A 21,404-nucleotide genomic window follows, 5' to 3' on the forward strand; every position below is an offset into this window, starting at 1 on the left:
TGGTTGTAATCTCAGCACTTTGGGAGGCCGAGGCAGGTAGATCACCTGAGGTCAGGATTTTGAGACCAACCTGGACAACATGGCAGGAGAATCGCTTGAATCCAGGAAGCAGAGGGGTTGCAGTGAGCTGGGATCACGCCACTACACTCCAGCCTGGGCGACAGAGCAAGACTACATCTCAAAAAAACAAAACCAAACAAAACAACAAAACAGTGGGAAACAAGCTGTGGTACATTCATATGCTGGAACACTATACAGCAATAAAAAAGAGCGAATCATTGCCACATCCAATAACATGGACGAACTAGCCGGATATTGAGTAAAATGGGCCGGACTTCAAAAAGAGACAAAATGAAAAGATATCACAAGAGTGATTAGCTCCAGACGGTACCAAGTGAAAAGAGGCGACTTCTGGGGTGATGGCAATGCTCTACCTTTTGACCCATGTAGTGGCTGCACAGTTGCATATGCTGTGCACTGAAGATCTCTACACTTGCGGCACTTGGCTGTCAAATGTAACTTGGCTGAAAGTGTGATTAGAACGTAACCATGAAAAGCGTAGGGGTCTTCAAGGGCCATGGCTCAGACCCTAATCAGAGGCAGAGTCCAGCTGAGGCAGCCCCCCAGATCTCCCATAATGTGATGGCTTAAAAAATATACTTGTCCAGGCACAGTGGCTCACACCTGTAATCCCAGCATTTTGGGAGGCTGAGGTGGGCGGATCACTTGAGGCCAGGAGTTTGAGACCAGCCTGGGCAACATGGTGAGACCCAGTCTCTACAACAAAGTTTTTAAAACATTAGCTGCCGGTGGCTCACACCTGTAATCTCAGCACTTTGGGAGGCTGAGGTGGGTAGACTGCTTGAGCTTAGGAGTTTGAGACCAGCCTGGGCAACATGTCAAAACTCTGTCTCTACAAAAAAATACAAAAAATTAGCTGGGGCGTGGTGGCATATGCCTGTAGTTCCAGCTACTTGGGAGACTGAGGTGGGAGGATTGCTTGAGCCCAGGAGGTTGAGGATGCAGTGAGCAGAGATCTCACAACTGCACTCCAGCCTGGGCAACAGACCTTGTCTCGAAAGAAAAAAAAATTAGTTGCACAAGGTGATGTGCGCCTATAGTTCCAACTACTCAGGTGGCTGAGGCAGGAGGACCGCTGAGCCCAGGAGTTTAAGGGTGTAGTGAGCTATGATTACACCATTGCACTTCAGCCTGAGCAACAGAGTGAGACCCTGTCTCAAAAAAAAAATTAAATTAATTAAAAAAATTTTGGCCGGGCACGGTGGCTCACGCCTGTAATCCCAGCACTTTGGGAGGCCGAGGCAGGCGGATCACGGGGTCAGGAGATCGAGACCATCCTGGCTAACATGGTGAAACCCCCATCTCTACTAAAAAATACAAAAAATTAGCCGGGTGTGGTGGTGGGCACCTGTAGTCCCAGCTACTCGGGAGGCTGAGGCGGGAGAATGGTGGGAACCCGGGAGGCGGAACTTGCAGTGAGCCGAGATCGCACCACTGAACTCCAGCCTGGGCGACAGAGCGAGACTTCATCTCAAAAAAAAAATTTAAACAGAAATTTAAGAAAATTGGCCAGGTGCAATGGCTCACACCTGTAACACCAGCACTTTGAGAGGCGAGGCGAGCAGATCATGAGGTCCAGAGATTGAGACCATCCTGGCTAACACAGTGAAATCCCATCTCTACTAAAAATACAAAAAAATTAGCCAGGCATGATGGCACACGCCTGTAATCCCAGCTACTGGGGAGGCTGAGGCAGCAGAATCGCTTGAACCCCAGAGGTGGAGGTTGCAGTGAGCTGAGATGGCACCACTGCACTCCAACCCGGTCAACAGATGTCTTCATCTCAAAACAAACAAACAAACAAACAAAACAACAACAACAATAATTAGCTAGGTATGCTGGCGGGCGCCTCTAATCCCAGCTACTCAGGAGGCTGAGGCAGGAGACTCACTTGAACCCAGGAGGTGGAGGTTGCAGTGACAACACACCACTGTACTCCAGCCTGGGCAAAAAGAGCAAAACTGTCTCAAAAAAAAATTTTTTTAAGAAAATAAAAACACACCTGCAAATTATTTAAGATTCTTTCTTTCAAGAGGTAGAGCCTAATTCCCCTCTCCCAGAGTACAGCCAGACTCCCTGACTCAATTCTAACCCCTAGAATAAAGCGGGAGAGACTCTGAAGACAAGGTCACAAAGAAAGCACTGTGGCTCCATCGGGGTCTCCTCACGATCCCTCTCGTGAAGCACATGCTCTGGGGGAAAAGGCTTAGGACATCTATTCCATAAGACACTCAAGCAGCCCCATGGAGAGGCCCCAAAGTGAATCCTCCGACCCTAACCAAGTCCCACCCGGCCTCAGAGGAGGGAGACCCTGAGCTAGAACCACCCAGCTAAGCGTCTCTCCGTTTCCTGACCCTCAGAGACGGAGAGAATGCAGGTTTGCTGTTTTAAGCCACTAAGGTTCGGGTTATTTTGTTACACAGCAATAGATAACTATTGGGGGATCTCCATGTCTCACCCCCAAAAGCGTCCCTCTAACTGTGACTTTAGTAGCAGGCAGAGCCCCCAGACCGGTCCCACTCCTTGGGCCTGGCCCACTGTCACTCAATAACGGGTCTGGAATATCATTCCCCAGCTGGATGCCTCTTCTCAGCCCACCACCCCGAGATGCCTCCTCTGACCTCCCCAGCTCAGGTGGCCCCATCTACTATGGTGTCTTCACAGCACTGAGGTTACCAGGCCTTGTCTCAGCTGCTAGAACACATTCTTTACAATAGATGCTTTGTAATCTTCACACCAGATTACAAGCTCCATGAGGGCAGGGCCCTTGCCTATCTGACACACGTCTGAGTCCTCAGCCTGGCCACCTAGAGGGCGTTCAATAAAAGTTCGCTGCATGATTGGAAATCCCAGCTCGAAGCAAAGAGGGAGACCCCAGCGACAGCACAGCAGCCCAGGAACCCCAGCCCAATCACGAGGTCTGGCTGCTTTCTTGGCACCAAGGAGTAGGGTTGTGGGGGCTGGATCCTGGAAAGAGCGGCAGCCCTCAAGCAGGTGCCTGGGCGCCTTGTCTCCCTAGCTCTTTCCCAACCTCCTGAGTCGTTGTTCTCTGAGAGAGTGCTCAGGGGAGCAGGGTCTCTGTGGGGACAGTGGCTCCCCCTCCAGGGGTCTCTGCCAGCCCCCAACTCCTCCTGCTCTTCTGGGGCAAGAGTCAAGTCCCTGACAAGTTCTCCATTGGCTCACAGACTAAAGTCGGTGCTTTCTGCCATCACTTTTAGATCCTGGCCCAGGCCACGCAATTCATGTCAGGAGTAAATCATTTTGATTTCCACCTCTGGTCCCGAGAAAGCCATCTTCTCTTCACCCCTAACACTGCAGGACCCTCCATCCTATCCGCCCAGCCCAGAGGCCATACCTACTCCACCATAGAGGCCCAGCCAATGAGCCACTTCCCTGCACTTTTGAAAGGGGATCCAGCTGGGAAGAGTCACAGGATCCCAGGAGGCAGACCCTGAAAGGCAGGGACAGCTGGGTGCCCGGCAGAGCTATTTGGGACTCAGTAGCGGCAGCTTGGGTTCTCTCCCTTCCCAGGCCCTGGACTCATGCCCCCTCCAGGAGAAAGAGGAAGTGGTGTGATTCTTGGGGGGTGTCATCAGTTGTCACAGGCACAAGACCCCACCTCTGCCCTGACCTGCTCGTCTAACCTCTGTTCCTGGCATGAGCAAACTGCTAACAAGTGGCCAGAGGCCAGGGAGAAGGGGAAAAGGGCACCATACCACGTGCCCAGAAAGGCATCAGAGTGCGGGCTTGGGGTGGGGTGGAGGCAGGACAGGCCAGGCCAGGGAGGTCACTCTGTGGGGTTACATGCCCCACCAGGTGGGACGCCAGCCCCGGAGCTGTTCCCTCAGCTCAAAAGTTTGGAGAGTCCGGGATCATAACCTCCACTTTGCCACCAGCTCCCTGAGTGACCTTGGGGAAACCAGCTGCAACACTCGGCCTCAGTTTTCCTCCTGCACAGGGGAGGAAGGTGGTAGGTCCTGCACAATCTCTGGGGTGCCCTGTGACCCATTCCAGTGGGGTAAGGAAGGTCGCCTTCCTCACGCTGCCCCCTGCGTGGACACTTGGACCCGGTCTGGAGTGAATTGTTCTGTGGGGCTGGGAACACACAGGGGGCGGGGGTGGCTGTGAATGGGGAGGAGGGGTCCGTTCCAGGGCAGATGAGGCCTCAACTTCCCCAGGTCTCTCGGGTGGAAGGGGCTGCTCGCTTGATGGGGGCTGCCCAGCCGGGAAGCCCCACGTGAGCCCGCCCTCTCCCTCGCGCCCCCTCGTGCTTACACTTACATTTCGCCTCCTTCCAGTCGGTGGAGGTGCTCAGGTCCACCTTCGCCGCCATGGCCAGGGGGGCCCAAGTGCGCACCCCGGCTGTCCGCCCCACCGCCGCCGCCCCCCACGCCCCAACTCCCGCCGAGGTCCGGGCGCTGCGGCCGAACACGCCCAGGAACGCTGGGGGACAGCACGTGCTGCTGCGGGTCCGCGTGGCACCCGCCAAGTGGCCGGGCCGGGGGCGCGGGGGGACCAGCAGCTGCCCCGCCGCGCGCAGCTGTACCAGGCGGCCGGACAGTCGGCTCTGCAGAGACATGAGCGGGCGGCGCGGGACGGCTCTCCGCCCACTTGGACTCTATTTACGGCGCTCGGGAGTGTCTCTCCCTTATTTACTCTGGGACCGGGTGGCGACTGCCAGCCAGCGGCGACCTGCTCGGAGGCAGCGGGCGGCGCAGCCAGAAAACCCGGGAGCGCCGCTGGGCACCCTGGAACTTGTAGTCCGGGCCGCCGGATGGGCCCACGCACCCGTATACACACGTGCGCGCCCGCCTGGGCTCCCAGTGTCGCGGGTGGAGCCACGCCCGAGCCCCTCCCACTTCTCCAGTGGCCGCCAGGTGCCTCCACTCCGCGTGGCCTCGGCAGCCTCTAGCTTTCTGGTTGGCTGCGCCTCGGCTTTCCCCGCACGGGCTGAAGCCCCCGGACCTTCCACGCAGCCCCGGGCCCCTCTGCCGCTCTGCTCCGCAAGGAAGCAGGCGCTCCGGCCGCTGCCTACCGAGCTGGGAGAGCCTGGCGCGGCTTCCGCGGTGCCGAGCGTTTTGCAGCCTGGGCGACCCGGGCTTATCTCCCCAAGGGTCAGCAGGGCACCGCCTCCACACCCCAGCCCGCCGTCCTAGGGACAGTTGCGACGAACGGGTAAATCCGGTTTGGGGACTTCTCCCCAGAGCCTCTGCCTCCTAACAGCCCCGGGGCCAAGGCTCAGCTGGAGCAGAATCTAGAACAGCTGGGTTGGGCTTCAAGTGGCCTTCAAGGGTGGAAGGATTGGGGTGATGTTTTTTTTCTTTTCTTTTTACAAAAACCGGCTGGGCGCGGTGGCTCATGCCTGTAATCCCAGCACTTTGGAGAGGCTGAGGCGGGTGGATCACGAGGTCAGGAGTTCAAGGACAGCCTGGCCAACATGGCGAAACCCCATCTCTACTAAAAACACAAAAATTATCCAGGTGTGGTGGTGCATGCCTGTAATTAAAATATATTACCCGCCTCGGGAGGCTGAGGCAGGAGAATCACCTGCACTTGGAAGGTGGAGGTTGTAGTGAGCCAAGATGGCACCATTGCACTGCAGCCTGGGTGACAGAATGAGACTCTATCTCAAAAAAAAAAAAAAAAAAAAAAAAACACGAGGATGGATTTTTAAGTACTTTTATGTATTTTTATGTACTATTAATATTACTTTATGATAAATATAATGAATACAGGCTGGGCTATTATAATAATATAATGAATCTAATAATGAATAGGTGCCTCACACCTGTAATCCCAGCACTTTGGGAGGCTGAGGCAAGAGGATTATCAGAGGCCAGGAGTTCAAGACCAGCCTGGGCAATACAGTGAGACCCCTTCATCTCTACCCGCCCCCACAAAAAAAAATTACCCTGGTATGGTTGTAGACACTCACCTCTAGTCCCAGCTACTCTGGAGGCTGTGGCAGGCAAACACTTGAGCCCAAGGGTTCAAGGCTGCAGAGAGCTATGATGGCACCACTGCACTACAGCCTGGACAACACAGTGAGACCCTATCTCAAAAGTAATAATAATAATTAATATATTTTAATACCAGGAAGGAACGAGCCAGGGTTTCGGAGAAGGTTCTAGTACTAGTGTTGCTACCCTGGGGTACCCTAGCCTCTTGAGACTCGAGCTTCTTGAGCTGTCAGCTAGGAATAAGAGAGTCTGGCTGGTTGCAAACCTGCTCCTGTGCTCCAGGCCTCTGGCTCTGAGTATGGCAATAACCCTGGATGGCCGTAGGAGGATCCCTGACCTGCCATGGATGCAGATGGAACCACTGGGATGGTAACATGGGCTCAGCCTTGGACTTCAGACATTAAATCTGTCCAAGACAGCATAGACTTGCCAGCACCTGGGTACGCAGTCATCAGTCCTGGGAGTGAGGGCAAAGGGGAGGCCAGAGGCCAGGAAGGAAGAGCCTATGGCCCCCAGCATTCCAGGACCACCAGCAAGGCCTGCACCCTCTCCTGAAAACATTAGCAAGACATGGTTCAGGATGTAGGAGTCAGGCTCCAGGTCACCTCACCAGTTGTGGCCCCTCCAGTAACTCAGAGTAAAAGAAGGACCTTGCTGACTGCAACCAGGACAGCCGACACCTACATGCACGAAGTCCCAGCTATATTGAGCTAAGCCCTCTATGTCCATTCCCACTACCTCCATTAGCCCGTTATATCCTCAGCTCTCACCACCTCCAGGCAGAGAGATGACTGGCCCAAGGTCAGAACAGTCAGGATCCCAGCCCCAACTTGGGTCCAGGTCTGTTTGGTTCCCATCTGTGGTCTGGAAAGTGGTTATGCAGATGTCACTGATTGGTGAAATGTGGCGTGTGGGTGATGCAGTATATTACTTCTCCATTGCTGCTGTACCATTACTGCAAATTCACTGGCTTCAACGACACACATGTAGTATCTTAAAGTTCTGTAGGACAGAAGTATGATGTGAGTATCACTGGGCTACAATCAAGGGGAACATGGGACCATGTTCCTTTCTGGAAGCCCTAGCAGAGAGCCTATATCATTGCCTTTTCTGATTCCCAGAGACCACTCACATTCCTTGACTTGAGACCTCTTCCTCCATGTTCAAAGCCAGCGCGGTTGCATCTGAGCATTCTTCTGTAGTGGCATTTCCCTCTGATACTCTCCTTCTGCCTTTCTCTTCCATCTTCAGGGACCCTTGTGATTACATGGAGCCCACCTAGACAATCGGTGTCAATTTCTCTACTTAGCTGATTTGCAACCTTCATTCCCCTTTGCCATGAAATGTAACATATTTACAGGCTGTAGGATTTAGGATGTGGAATCTTTAGAGAGCCATTATTCTGCCCTGTGCAACCTTCCTGGCAATATCTAGGGAGGATGATGAGGTAGAGGCAGGGTCCCCAGTCATAAGAAAGTCTTGGTGCTCAGGCTGGGTGCAGTGGCTCACGCCTGTAATCCCAGCACTTTAGGAGGCTGAGGCGGGTAGAACAGCTGAAGTCAGGAGTTTGAGACCAGCCTGGCCAACATAGCGAAACCCCGTCTCTACTAAAGATACAAAACAAAACAAAAAAAAATTAGTTGGGCATGGTGGCACATATCTGTAGTCCCAGCTACTCAGGAGGCTGAGGCAGGAGAATTGCTTGAACCTGAGAGGCAGAGGTTGCAGTGAGCTGAGATCGTGCCACTGCACTCCAGCCTGGGTGACAGAGTGAGACTCCCTCTCAAAAAAAAATAAGGCAGGTGTAGTGGGTCACACCTGCAGTCCCAATTACTTGGGAAACTGAAACAAGAAGATCACTTGAGGCCAGGAGCTGGAGGTCAGCCTGGGCAACATAGTGAGACCTTGTCTCTAAATATAAATAAATAAATAACATGTATTTGTTTATTTATTTATTTAGAGATGGAGTCTGGCTCTGTCGCCTAGGCTGGAGTGCAGTGGCATGATCTCAGCTCACTGCAACCTCTTTCCCCCAGGTTCAAGGAGCAGCCGCCTCCCAAGTATCTGGGATTACAGGCATGTGCCACCATGCCCCGCTAATTTTTTTTTTTTTTTTTTTTTTTTTTTTTTTTTTTGAGACGGAGTCTTGCTCTGTCGCCCGGGCTGGAGTGCAGTGGCCAGATCTCAGCTCACTGCAAGCTCCGCCTCCCGGGTTTATGCCATTCTCCTGCCTCAGCCTCCGGAGTAGCTGGGACTACAGGTGCCCGCCACCTCGCCCGGCTAGGTTTTTGTATTTTTAGTAGAGACGAGGTTTCACCGTGTTAGCCAGGATGGTCTCGATCTCCTGACCTCGTGATCCGCCCATCTCGGCCTCCCAAAGTGCTGGGATTACAGGCTTGAGCCACCGCGCCCGGCCTGCCCCGCTAATTTTTATATTTCTGGTAGAAAAGGTTTTACTATATTGGTCACGCTGGTCTCGAACTCCTGACCTCAGATGATTCACCCACCTCAGCCTCCCAAAGTGCTGGGATTACAGGCGTGAGCCACCGTGCCCAGCCAACAAACATGTACTTTAAAAAAACATTTATGTCATGTTATTCATCTGCTCAGAAATCTCCAAAACCCGTGTCCTATACTGCCAGGCTACTGAAGCACCCTGGATGCCCACTGTGTACCAGTGCTACTGTTTCTTTTTCCTGGGATTCAGCTCTGTGATAGTGAAGTTTCCCGCTAATACCTCTCCGTGGTCTACTGGAGGCCTGGGTCACATGCACAAGTGGTCCCGGGCAGGCAGCAGGATTCTGAACATTGGTGAGGGAGGATATCTTCATAGAATTTGAGCTGGATCTTTTGGAAAAAGTAAAATTTTGCCAGGTATGGAAGGTGTGTATGTGTTGGGGGCATTCCAGGCAGAGGGACCCATAGAAGCAGAGGTGTGGAAGTCTGTGGAATGCTGAATCTTCCACTGGGGCTGTGGCATAGGGCATTGTCAGTTGAGGATTTTTAATGTTGGAGAGGGGGTTTTGTGCAAAGAAAAGCTACCTACTGCTGCTTGTGTTTAAATTAATACTGTATTTATTAAACATATAAATTTTAAAAACTAGTTTTTCTTAAACATCCAAGAGCAATTCATAAATCTAGTTTTCTATGTATAAGCCTACTAATTATTTTTATAAAAGAACAATTATGTTCACTTTGATAAATATTTAATTAACTCATAAGTTCAACAGATTAAATTCTTCTAAAAATGAATGCCAATTACAAACTTAAGTAATTAAATCCTCTAATAGATTTTAAACTATATTTTACAGAGTTAAAGTAGCTGATCCTCTCAAACACCTCAAATTCCCAGCAGAAGAGACTTACAAGGTTTTTTTTTTTTTTTTTTTCTTATCATTTAAGTACCTCTTTTTGTTTTTCCTTTTCTCAGGGACAATGTCTACAGGGTCTGGAGCAATCATGGCTCACCGCAGCTTTGACCTCCTGGGCTCAAGCGATCCTCCACCCTCAGCCTCCTGAGCAGCTGGGACTATAGGTGTGTGTCACCACACCCAGTTAATTTTTCTTTTTTTTTTTTTAGAGATGGGGTCTCACTGTGTTGCCCAGGCTGGTCTCAAACTCCTGGGCTCAAGCATTCTTCCTGCTTCAGCCTTCCAAGGTGTTAGGGTTACAGGTATGAGTCACTGTGCCCAGCCAAGCAACTCTTATATACTAATAAACTTATAATGTGGCAAATCAGTTATCTTAAATATTCAATACTGTTTCTGAACTTAAATCCTCTTAGACTGTCACGGTTATCTACTGCTTTGTAATGAGTCACTGAAAATTTACTGGCTTAAAATAACAGCAGTTCTAAGTCAGCAGTTTGGGCTAAGCTGGCCGGTTCATCTACTGGTGTCACTGTCTCACTCCTTTACCTGCAGCTATAGTCATCTGACAACCCATCTGGGGTTGGGGGTCCAAGGTGGTCTCACTCACATAACTGATGGTTGGTGCTGGCTGTCAGCTGAGGCCCCTTGGCTCTGCTCCACATGGTCTCACCTTTCAAGGTGGCAAAGCCATCCAGAGGAGCAGATACACTATCACAGCAGGGCTGAAGTTGCAGGGACATGCAGGACCACAGTACAGTTAGGGTTTTCCTGCTACTGGTCTGAGATTTAAGACCAGAGCAGGACCCAGGAGAATTCTACCATATCTAAAGGGATCCCCAGATCCACTCCTCTCCTCTGGGACTTAATGATAAAGTCTGATGCATCACTGTTTCCTGAGAGTCTTTCAAGTGGCAGCTCTCCCCCATTTTTACCCTGCCATCTTTCTATTTTTTATTGCCTCATTTGGGTAGATAAGCGTCCATCCCTCCAGCTCTCAGGTCCTCCTGTCGTCTTCTCTGTCTGATGACAATTTTGCATTCCACCCTCATCCAGGTTGTACTACTCTCTTCATATTTCACTTTATTACTTGCCTATGTTTCATTTTACTATCCGTTTCATTGGCCATATTGTATAGTCATTATGTTGAGAGGTATATAAGGGAAGCATGGATTACAAGGTATTAAATGTCCAGAGCTTGTAGCTATAAACCAGGAGCCTGCAAAACAGAAGATGCCCCTCCACTTTTTTTTTTTTTTTTGAGATGGAGTCTCAGTCTGTCGGCCAGGCTGGAGTGCAGTGGTGCGATCCTGGTCCACTGCAACCTCTGCCTCCCAGGTTCAAGCAATTCTCCTGCCTTAGCTTCCTGAGTAGCTGGGATTACAGGCACCCACCACCACGCCCGGCTAACTTTTGTATTTTTGTAGAGATGAGGTTTTGCAACATTGGCCAGGCTGTTCTCAACTCCTGACCTCAAGTGATCCACCCACATCGCCCTCCCAAAGTGCTGGGATTACAAGTGAGAGCCACCATGCCCAGCCTCTACCTGATGTTTGGCAGAATGATCTGAAGACCATGTCAGCTGTCTGGGAAAGGCTTCAGTGATCTCGAGAGGGCCAAACAGATACTGAATGTTCTTATCCCACGCCACCCTCCCCAGGGGAATGGCCTTAGTGGGCCAGGGGGTTTCATCCTTGGAGCCAGCAGAGGGAGGGCTTCACCTGCCCCTACTCTGACTTCAGAGAAGGCCCAGGAAGGAGGTAGATGCTTTAGGGACATTTGGATTGAAGTGCACAAAATCCTTTAAAAGTAATGGTTATTGTAATAAATTTTAACAACATAGAAATAAAGTAAAAAGTAAAAGCCAGCAGGGTGCTGTGGCTGAGGCTTGGAATCACAGTATTTTGGGAGGCCAGGGCAGGAGGATTGATTGAGCCTGGAAGTTCGAGACCAGCCTGGGAAACGTAGTAGGACCCTGACTCCACAAAAAATAAAAATATTGGCTGGGCGCAGTGGCTCACGCCTATAATCCCAGCACTTTGGGGAGCTGAGGCGAGCGGATCATCTGAAGTCGGGAGATCAAGACCAGCCTGACCAACATGGAGAAACCCCATCTCTACTAAAAATACAAAATTAGCCAAGCGTGGTGGCACATGCCTGTAATCCCAGCTACTTGGGAGGCTGAGGCAGGAGAATCGCATGAACCCGGAAGGCGGAGGTTGTGGTGAGCCGAGATCACGCACTCCAGCCTAAGCAAAAAGAGCTAAACTCTGTCTAAAAAAGATAAAAGTAAAAATATTAGCTGGGCATGCTGGTGCATCTGTAGCCCCAGCTAATCTGGAGGCTGAGACTGGAGAATCACTTGAACCCAGGAGTTCAAGACTAGCCTGGGCAACATAGCGAGACCCCATTTCTACCAAAAAAAAAAAAAGTGAAAGCCCTTGTTATGGGCTGAATGGTGTCTGCCTGAATTCCTATGTTGAAGCCCTAACCCCCAGTACCTCAGAATGTGACTGTATTTGCATACAGGGCCTTTAAAGGGGTAATTAAGGCTGGGTGCGGTGGCTCACACCTATAATCCCAGCACTTTGGGAGACCGAGGCAGGTGTATCACCTGAGGTCAGGAGTTTGAGGCCAGCCTGACCAACATGAAGAAACCCCGTCTCTACTAAACAATACAAAAATTAGCTTGGCGTGGTGGCACACGCCTATAACCCAGCTACTTGGGAGGCTGAGGCTGGAGAATCACTTGAACCTGGGAGACAGAGGTTGTAGTGAGCTGAGATCGTGCCACTGCACTCAAGCTTGGGTGACAGAGCGAGACTCTGTCTCAAAAAAAAAAAAAAAAAAAAAAAAAGAGAGGTAATTAACTTAAAATCAGGCCATTAGGGTGAGCTCTACTCCAGTCTCCAGTCTGACTGGTGTCCTTTTTTTTTTTTTTTTTGAGATAAGAGTCTGGCTTTGTTGCCCAGACTGGAGTGCAGTGGCATGATCTCAGCTCACTACAACCTCCGCCTCCTGGATTCAAGCAATTCTCCTGCCTTGGCCTCCCGAGTGACTGGGACTACAGGCGCCTGCCACCATGCCTGGCTAATTTTTGTATTTTTAGTAGAGATGGGATTTTACCATGTTGGCCAGGCTGGTCTCAAACTCCTGACCTCAAGTGATCCACCCGCCTCGATCTCCCAAAGTGCTGGGATTACAGGTCTGAGCCACCGTGACTGGCCTGACTGATATCCTTTTAAGAGGAAAGTTGGGGACTGGGCGCAGCGACTCATGCCTGTAATCCCAGCACTTTGGGAGGCTGAGGCGGATGGACCACTTGAGGTCAGGAGTTTGAGACCAGCCTGGCCAATATGGTGAAAACCCGTCTCTATTAAAAATACAAAAATTAGCCGGGCATGGTGGCACACACCTATAATCCCAGCTACTTGGGAGGCTGAGGCAGGGGAATCGCTTGAATCCAGGAGGTGGATGTTGCAGTGAGCTGAGATCATGCCACTGCACTCTAGTCTGAGCGGACTCGGTCAAAAAAAAAAAAAAAAAAAAAGGCGGGGGTGAAGTTAGACACACAAAGAGACACCAAGGATGCTGGAGTGCAGAGGAGGGACCACGTGAGGAGGCAGGAAGAAGGCGGCCATCTGCAAGTGACGGGGAGAGGCCTCAGAGGAAACCACACCTGCTGATGCCTCGAACCTGGGCTTGCAGCCTCCAGAACTGTAAGAACATACATTTCTGTTGTTTAAGCCACCCCATCTGTGGCATTCTGTTATGATAGCCCCAGCAAACTATCACAGCACACCGCCTCCCTGTTCCCAGTCCACAGAGGTAATTCCTTTAGCCATTGGCTGGGTATATAGATTTTTTTTCCATGCATGTATAATCATATGTGAAGAAATACACACATAATTTTATTTTTACAAAAATAGGATTTAGCCATACACACTGTTCCACAACTACTATGCTTTTTTTTTTTTTTTTTTTACTCACAACACTTCTGACACCAAATGTGTGGGGTTTTTTTTCCACATCGACCAACTCTCCAACACCATCTGGGTATCCTACAATTGAATCCATTCTGATACTATCAACCTGGAGTTGGCATCAGCTCCCACATGTTAAGGGCCCAGTCCCACAAGACTGTCCCCACTTCACACTCCAGGAGCAAGTCCTGGGCCCCCCATAATTCTGACATATGAATTGGGGTTTCCATGACCCCCTCATCAGGTTCAATAATTTGCTAGAAACAGCTCACAGGACTCAGGAAAACAGTTTACTTACCTTTTTTTTTTTTTTTTGAGACAGCGTGTCTCTGTCTAGAGTGCAATGGTGCTTGCTGTAGCCTCGAACTCCTGGGCTCAAGCGATCCTCCAGCCTCAGTCTCCTGAGTAGCTGGGACTATAGGCATGTGCCACTGCACCCAGCCTTATTTCCGGTTTATCATGAAGGATACAAGTTCAGGAACAGCCAGATAGAAGAGATGCATAGGGCAAGGTATAGAAGGCAGGATGCAGAATCTCCAAGTCCTCTCTGATCACGTCACCCTCCCAGCATCTCCGTGTGTTCTTCTCCGAATGCTGTAATTTAGGTTTTTGTTTGTTTTTGTTTTGAGATGGAGTTTTGCTCTGTCACCCAGGCTGGAGTACAGGGGTGCAATCTTGGCTCCACTGCAACCTCTGCCTCCCACCCAGGTCAAGTGATTCTCCTGTCTCAGCCTCCTGAGCAGCTGGGGCTACAGGTGCGCACCACCACACCTGGCTCATTTTTGTCTTTTTAGTAGAGACGGGGTTTCACCGTGTTGGCCAGGCTGGTCTTGAACTCCTAACCTCAGGTGATCCACCTGCCTCAGCCTCCTAAAGTGCTGGGATTACAGGCATGAGCCACTATACCCGGCCTCATTTAGGAGTGTTATGGCAGCTTCAATATACAGGTATAATTGTTTAATTCTTGACCACTGGTGATTAACTCAATGTCCGCCCCATCTCCCCTCCCCAGGGTTTGAACCCTCTAATCACTTGCTGGGTTCCCCTTCCCCTGGCTACACCCTTATGCACCAAGAGTCACCTCATTAGCATAAATTCATGGTTGAAAGGGGCTCATTATGAGTAACAAAAGATGCTTCTCTCCCACCATCACTCAGGAAATTACAAGTGTTTCAGGAGCTCTGTGCCAGGAACTGGAAGTGAAACCCAAATATGCATACTTATTATATTCACAATATCACAACCACTAACTTTTTTTATTCTACCATATGTCACTGCCATGTCAATATCTACCCAAATGTTGTTTCTTCACACTTGCCAATATCTCATCCTATGGAGGCAGCATCATGTTTTCCAGTGTCCTCCATGGTTGGACTCAAGTGGTTTCCAGTCCTTTTGCTGTCCCAGACGGTGCTGCCTGAGACATCCTGTGCCACCAGGGTGGGGTCACCTGTGGGAGACATTCCTAAGACCGGAATCACTTTTGTGTTTTCAATAGCTATTGCTAAGCGTACCTTCCTATAGGTGGTGTAGAAGAGGCACGTATCCCACCCACGCCCACACAGGCACACTCTCTGCAACTTGGTATTTCTCAACAGAGGTGCTGGAAAGGAGACAGTGGGGTTGGGCCATTTGTATCTGAGGGGCTACAACAATTTAGCTCAGAAAAGAATAAGCAGAATAGGGAGTGAGGAAGCCCAGAGGGAAGGTCCAAGGGACCTTTTAGGAGAGGCTGAGGGACCCCCAGGGCAGCGGAGGGTGACCAGTTCCATTGGCTTATTTGACAAACACTAAGCACTGACAATGCCCCAGGTTCTGTGCTGGGATCCAGCACATGGTAGTGAAGGAAACTTCTTCCTCATGGGAGGAAGTCAACACACAGGAGTCATCTCAGAGAGTGCTTGGATCAGCAGGCTGGGGTGGCTGGAGAGGAGCAGATGGAACAAGCACTAGCATGACATTGGCTCATGAGAATTCCTGAGGATTTCTGCCATACGTGGTGAGGGGGAAAGTGCAGGAAAAAACCCTTGGGTGTGACTGTTCTAGTTACCTACTGCTGTGGAACAAACTACCTTAAGCTACCTTGCTTTTCTGGCTGGGAACAACAGCCATTTAATTCCATCTCAAGATTTTGTGGGTCAGGGCTCAGCTAGGTGATTCTTCTGCTCCATGTGGCCTCGACTAGGGTCACTAAGTGGGATTCGCTGGAGACTGGGCTGAGCTAGAAGGCCCAAGACAGCTTCCTTCATGTTACCTGGAGCCCACGCTGTGCTGCGGAACAGTTGGCTTGCCACAAGGCTAGCGTAGGCTTCCCCACACCATGGTGGCCTCAGGGCACTCAGACTTCTTCGGTGGCAGCACAGGCTCTAAGACAGTGTGTCCCAAGAAACAGGGAGTGGAAGCTGCCAGTTTTATAAGGCTTGGAAACTGCAAGATGTTATTTCTATTGTATTCGATTGGTCAGAGTAGTCCCAACTCCATGGAATTCAAGGGGAGGGGACACAGACCTCCCACTTTGCAATGAGAGGGGTGTCAACGAATATATAGCATCTTTCGTCTCCCTCAGTGACCCCGACATCCTTCTCTTGCCATTGGGTGTCATATTATGTGCTGCGGTCAATTGCAATCTGCCTGCCACATTAGCAGGCAGGTTTCACCCTCGAACCTCAACCTCAGGTGTGCAAGAACTGCTGTGTTTATATTAATATTTCTCTTCCTCAGCTCTATTGACATTTGGAGCCAAATAATTGTGATGGCTATTCTGTGCCTTGTAGGGTATTTAGCAGCATCCCTGGCCACTACAGCATGTGCACACATACACACACACACACTCAGTTATGACAACCCAAAATGTCTCCAGACATTGCCAAATGACAGCTGGGGACACCCTGGCTGAAAACCATTGCCTCGGCTAGGCGCGGTGACTCATGCCTGTAATCTCAGCACTTTGGGAGGCCGAGGCGAGTGGATCACCTGAGGTCAGGAGTTCGAGACCAGCCTGACCAACATGGCAATAACCCATCTCTACTAAAAACGCAAAAATTAGCCAGGCGTGGTGGCACACACCTGTAATCCCAGCTACTTGGGAGGCTGAGGCAGAAGAATTGCTGGAACCTGGGAGGCAGGGGTTGCAGAGAGCTGAGATCACGCCACTTCACTCCAGCCTGGGTGACAGAACGACACTCTGTCTCAAAAAAAAAGAAAAAAAAAAGAAAGAAAACCATTGTCTTGGGATCACCTTGTTCTGACTCTAAGCCTCCATCCTACTCAGCTGTGAGGAACTCATCCCCTTCCCAGTTCACATGGTCCTTAACCCTTGGGAAGGGCTCTGGTCTACCGTGTGCCATGGCTGCCGTTGAGTTGGCCTCACCTCAGCAGTCTCCCTGAAATACGAAGTCTCTCCTCCCGTCCCCCAACCCAACCCCACATCCTGCAGAGGCTATATATGGCCTGGGTGCCCAGGCTGGGGGGGCCCCTTGCAGGGTGTCTTAGCACATTGTCACCTCTGACTCTGGCCATCTACCAGTCCAAGGAGCAACAGTCCTTCCCCCAACACCCTGAGGGGGTCCCGGAGGTCTGCATACAGCTGACAGAATTAGCTGATGGACTGGATGTGGGCTGTGAAACAGACAAGTCAAGAATGCTTCCACAGTATTCAGCCTGAGCTGCTGGAAGAATAATGATGCCACTGGCAAGAGGAAGTCAGGGGCAGGCGGGGTTGAGAGGGATATTGGGAGTTATGATTTGAGCACCCCATCCAGACGAAGATGTCAAGATGGCAGCTGGATAGATAAGTCTGGGACTGGGGGGTAAGATCTGTGCTGAGGACAGAATTATGGGAGTCATCTGAGATAGCATTTATAGCTACAAGACTGGCTGGATCTCCCAGGGAGCGGGGTGTGGATAGCAAGGCCCAGGACTCGGCTCCAGGGTTCTCTAATTAATAATTATTATATAATAATTATCATTTTATTCCTTGAAGCATCTGGCACAGTGCCTGGCTCTATACAAGTCCTCGGAATTGGACAGAACTCTACAGTACTTTATTTTCCCCACTAATGAGGATGCCAATTCTATCTTAGCAGAAGAGCTACAAGTTAGAATCACTCAGTTAAGTAGGAAATTAAGAGAGTTCTTAGGAGTTTCAAACAAAAATTCCAGGTCTACAGAGCCCAAATTCTGAGCTGCAGCCCTTCCCTAATCCCTACTCCCCACCTATGCTGAGATCCAGTTCTCCCAGTTTTTCTGATATTGAGAAAACTTTGAAGTTAGGAATTTGCTCTGCTGAGACTCAGTCACCCTCACTTTACCTTCAGTGCCATTGCTGCAGGAACTACGGCCTTCAAGTTGACTCCAGATACAGCCTCGCCATGCCTCTCCCTACCCTTGACTGCAGCAGCACTGAAATAGCAGCATGAATCACTCTGGGACGTCACGTGATGCCCAGGCCAGACGCGGCTGTGGTTGGTGCTCCTGCGTTCCAGGGACCTGGGAGGAGGGCCCTGGCTGGCCAGAGTGGCTGCCTCCCTGTCCTCCTCTGAGTCCACCAAGAGGCTTGGAAAAAACTGAGTTGCTGGAAGTTATAAGAGCTAACACTTCTGGGTATTGAGAGGTGGCTTTACTGTAACACTAAAGCAGCTTAAACATCGGGGACCCCATTCGTGCTCCTTCTAAAAAAGCCGCACACTTCATTTTTTGTGTGTTTCTTCTCTCAAAGCGAGCTCTCAAATTGTCATAAGCTTCAGGTCTGACAAGACTCAAGTCCAACCCGGGAGGATTATATTGTTCACTCTGCATAGTAACCTTGGGAAGTCAAGGGCACTTCATCCTCCCCACCTTACAGTCAAGGACACTTAGAGCACAAAAAAGCCTTCCTTAGATTTCTTGAAAATTCTGGGCCAGGGCCAGGCGTGGTGGCTCACACCTGTGTAATCCCAGCACTTTGGCAGGCGGGGGCAGGTGGATCACTAAAGGTAATGAGGTTGAGACCAGCCTGGCCAACATGGTAAAACACCATCTCTACTAAAATACAAAAAAAAATTAGCCGGGCATGGTGGTGGACACCTATAATCCCAGCTACTCAGGAGGCTGAGGCAGAATCGTGTGAACCCGGGAGGCAGAGGTTGCAGTGAGCCAAGATCGTGCTACTGCACTCCAACCTGGACAACAGAGTGAGACTCCATCCCCCACCCCCTCAAAAAAGATAAAGAGAATTCTGGGCCGGGCATGGTGGCTCACACCTGTAATCCCAGCACTTTGGGAGGCTGAGGCAGGTGGATAATGAGGCCAGCAATTCAAGACCAGCCTGGCCAAGACCGTGAAACCCTGTCTCTACTAAAAACACAAAAATTAGCCGGGCGTGGTGGTGGGTGCCTGCAATCCCAGCTACTCAGGAGGCTGAGGCAGAGAATTGCTTGGACCCAGGAGGCAGAGGTGGCAGTGAGCCGAGATCACGCCGCTGCACTCCAGCCTGGGTGACAGAGCGAGATTCCATCTTAAAAAAAAAAAAAAATTCTGAATTTGCCCTGGCCTCAGGACCTTTGCATCCTCTGTTGCCTGTGTGGTCCCCTGTGCCCCCTAAGCTTCTCCTCGCTCCATCTCTGACAGGCCTTCACTAACCACTCACCTCTGGGAGTGCTTTCCTTCTCTGCCACCCAGGTCATCTCTCTGTGCCTTGCCTTTTGTGTTCTCTGTAGCATTCACTCTTGAGAATTATCATTTGTGCACTGATTTTGATTTAATAAATCTGTGTAGTTCTTATTCCGTAGCCAGGCACTGTTTTTTTTTTTTTTTTTTTTTTGAGACGGAGTCTCGCTCTATCGCCCAGGCTGGAGTGCAGTGGCCGGATCTCAGCTCACTGCAAGCTCCGCCTCCCGGGTTTACGCCATTCTCCTGCCTCAGCCTCCCGAGTAGCTGGGACTACAGGTGCCCGCCACCTCGCCTGGCTAGTTTTTTGTATTTTTCAGTAGAGACGGGGTTTCACCGTATTAGCCAGGATGGTCTCGATCTCCTGACCTCGTGATCCGCCCGTCTCGGCCTCCCAAAGTGCTGGGATTACAGCCTTGAGCCACCGCACCCGGCCCAGGCACTGTTTTTTTTCTTTGGAGACAGAGTCTTGCTCTGTTGCCCAGACTGGAGTGCAGTGGCATAATCTTGGCTCACAGCAACCTTCGCTTCCCGGGTTCAAGTGGTTCTCCTGCCTCAGCCCACCGAGTAGCTGGGACTACAGGAGTGCACCACCACGCCTGGTTAGTTTTTGTATTTTTAGCAGAGACGAGGTTTCTCCATGTTGGCCAGGGTGGTCTCGAACTCCTGACCTCAGGAGATCCACAGGGCCTTTTCTTGACAAGTTCTAAGTGCTTTATAAATAACAAATCATGTAATCCTCACAACCACTATGATGTCAACACTTTTTAATCCCCATTAGAAGATGGAGGCAACTGAAGTACAGAGAGGTTATGCAAACTGCTTAACATCACACAGCTGAGAGTTTAGGGATCATTTTTCAGTAGAAAAGGTCCCTGTGAGCAGAAGCTTCATCTGGGGCTGCCCTGGTCACTACTACAGCCCTGCACCCGGAGCAGTGCAACACACTCTAAAAAAAGGTGTATGGGAAATGGGACCTGGCCACTCGGAGAGAAGCTGCTGGGAAGAAGATGGAAGGCCTGGAAAGGCCACTGCTGGTCAGGTGGGCACCAGTGTGGTGGCCTGGAGACAGTGCCAAGAAGAAATGAAAGGTGTCCTTGACAGACTGGATGTAGATGAATAAGAAAGGAGGCCAAGGCCTCAGAGGAACCCTTGACCCCGCTTTCCTTCATGCTCCCTCCAAAATGCATCCAGAATCCAATTCCTGTCCCCTCCTCTGCTCCCATTCTGGCTCCCTGGAATTACTGCCACAGCCTCCTAAGAGGTAACCCTGCTCTCACTCTCCCCTCTTCCTCCACACAGCAGCCAGAGGGATCCTAAGAAAACGTAAGATCATGACACTCCTCTGCTCAAAACCTGCCAATGTGTTCGGGAGTGGCAATGGCCTCTAACCCTGCAGGACCTGGCCCCTGCTTCCTCTGGGCAGCTGTGCCTCCTGCTATCTTGGCTACCCCGAGGCAGCGCCCATCCCAGGGCCTTTGCACTGGCTGTTCCATGGGCCTGCAAGGTTCTCTCCCACATTTCCAAGGATCTCACTCCCTTGCTTTCTTCAAGTCTTTTCTCACCATGCCTCACTATCAAAAATGCAAAACCGCTGGGCGCAGTGCTGGGTCTGTAAACCCAGCACTTTGGGAGGCCGAGGCGGGCGGATCACTTGAGGTCAGGAGTCTGAGACCAGCCTGGTCAACATGATGAAACCCCATCTCTACTAAAACTTAAAAAATTAGCCGGGCGTGGTAGCGCACACATGTAATCCTAGCTACTTGGGAGACTGAGGCAGGATAATTGCTTGAACCGGGGAGGCAGAGGTTGCAGGGAGCCGAGATCGACCCACTGCACTCTAGCCTGAGACAGAGCGAGAGTTTAAGACCAGCCTGGACAACACGAAGAAATCCGTCTATACAAAAAAATAGAAAAATTAGCTAGGCGTAGTGATGCCTGCCTGTAACCCCTGGTACTTGAGAGGCTGAGGTGGGAGGATGGCTTGAGCTCAGGAGGTCGAGACTGCAGCGAGCTGTGATGGCGCCACTGCACTTCAGCCTGGGAGACAGTGAGACTCAACTCCGTCTCAAAAAAAAAAAAAAAAGTATGCGGTTAGATTACACAGGCCCTGAACCCCACCCTAAAGCCTTCAGCACTTTCAAGTGAGGGATTACCAGGTTTGCAGGTCTGCGGCAACTTGGCTCAGTGTCCAAAATGGGTGGGGCAGGTGGGATTAAAGTGAGGCTGTGGAGACAAGCTACTGGCAGAGAGGATACACTTTAAACCCTGGGAAGATGGCATTACCCAGAGAGGGGGAAGGATGAGGACACTGCAGAGCCCAAGACCATCGCCAGACCCGAGTCATGCGGCTCCTTTGTTCCAGG

The 21,404-nt window shown here is 50.8% G+C and overlaps 1 protein-coding gene across 4 annotated transcripts in view; it reads right to left on the reverse strand.

Annotated features, from left to right (window-relative positions):
• MACROD1 (mono-ADP ribosylhydrolase 1) overlaps nucleotides 1-4,813 on the reverse strand; it is a 168,679-nt gene extending 163,866 nt beyond the window's left edge. The window contains exon 1 of one of the 4 annotated variants that reach the window (XM_010376873.2): nucleotides 4,363-4,813. In XM_010376873.2, coding sequence (XP_010375175.2) covers nucleotides 4,363-4,660 — 298 coding nt within the window. In that variant the 5' untranslated portion in view covers nucleotides 4,661-4,813. The remainder of the gene's footprint in view (nucleotides 1-4,362) is intronic. The other 3 variants (XM_030917323.1, XM_010376857.2, XM_010376866.2) reach the window with 3 other exon arrangements.
• Nucleotides 4,814-21,404: the final 16,591 nt, after the last annotated feature.

Source organism: Rhinopithecus roxellana, chromosome 15, assembly GCF_007565055.1.
Source record: "Rhinopithecus roxellana isolate Shanxi Qingling chromosome 15, ASM756505v1, whole genome shotgun sequence".
NCBI lineage: Eukaryota > Metazoa > Chordata > Mammalia > Primates > Cercopithecidae > Rhinopithecus > Rhinopithecus roxellana.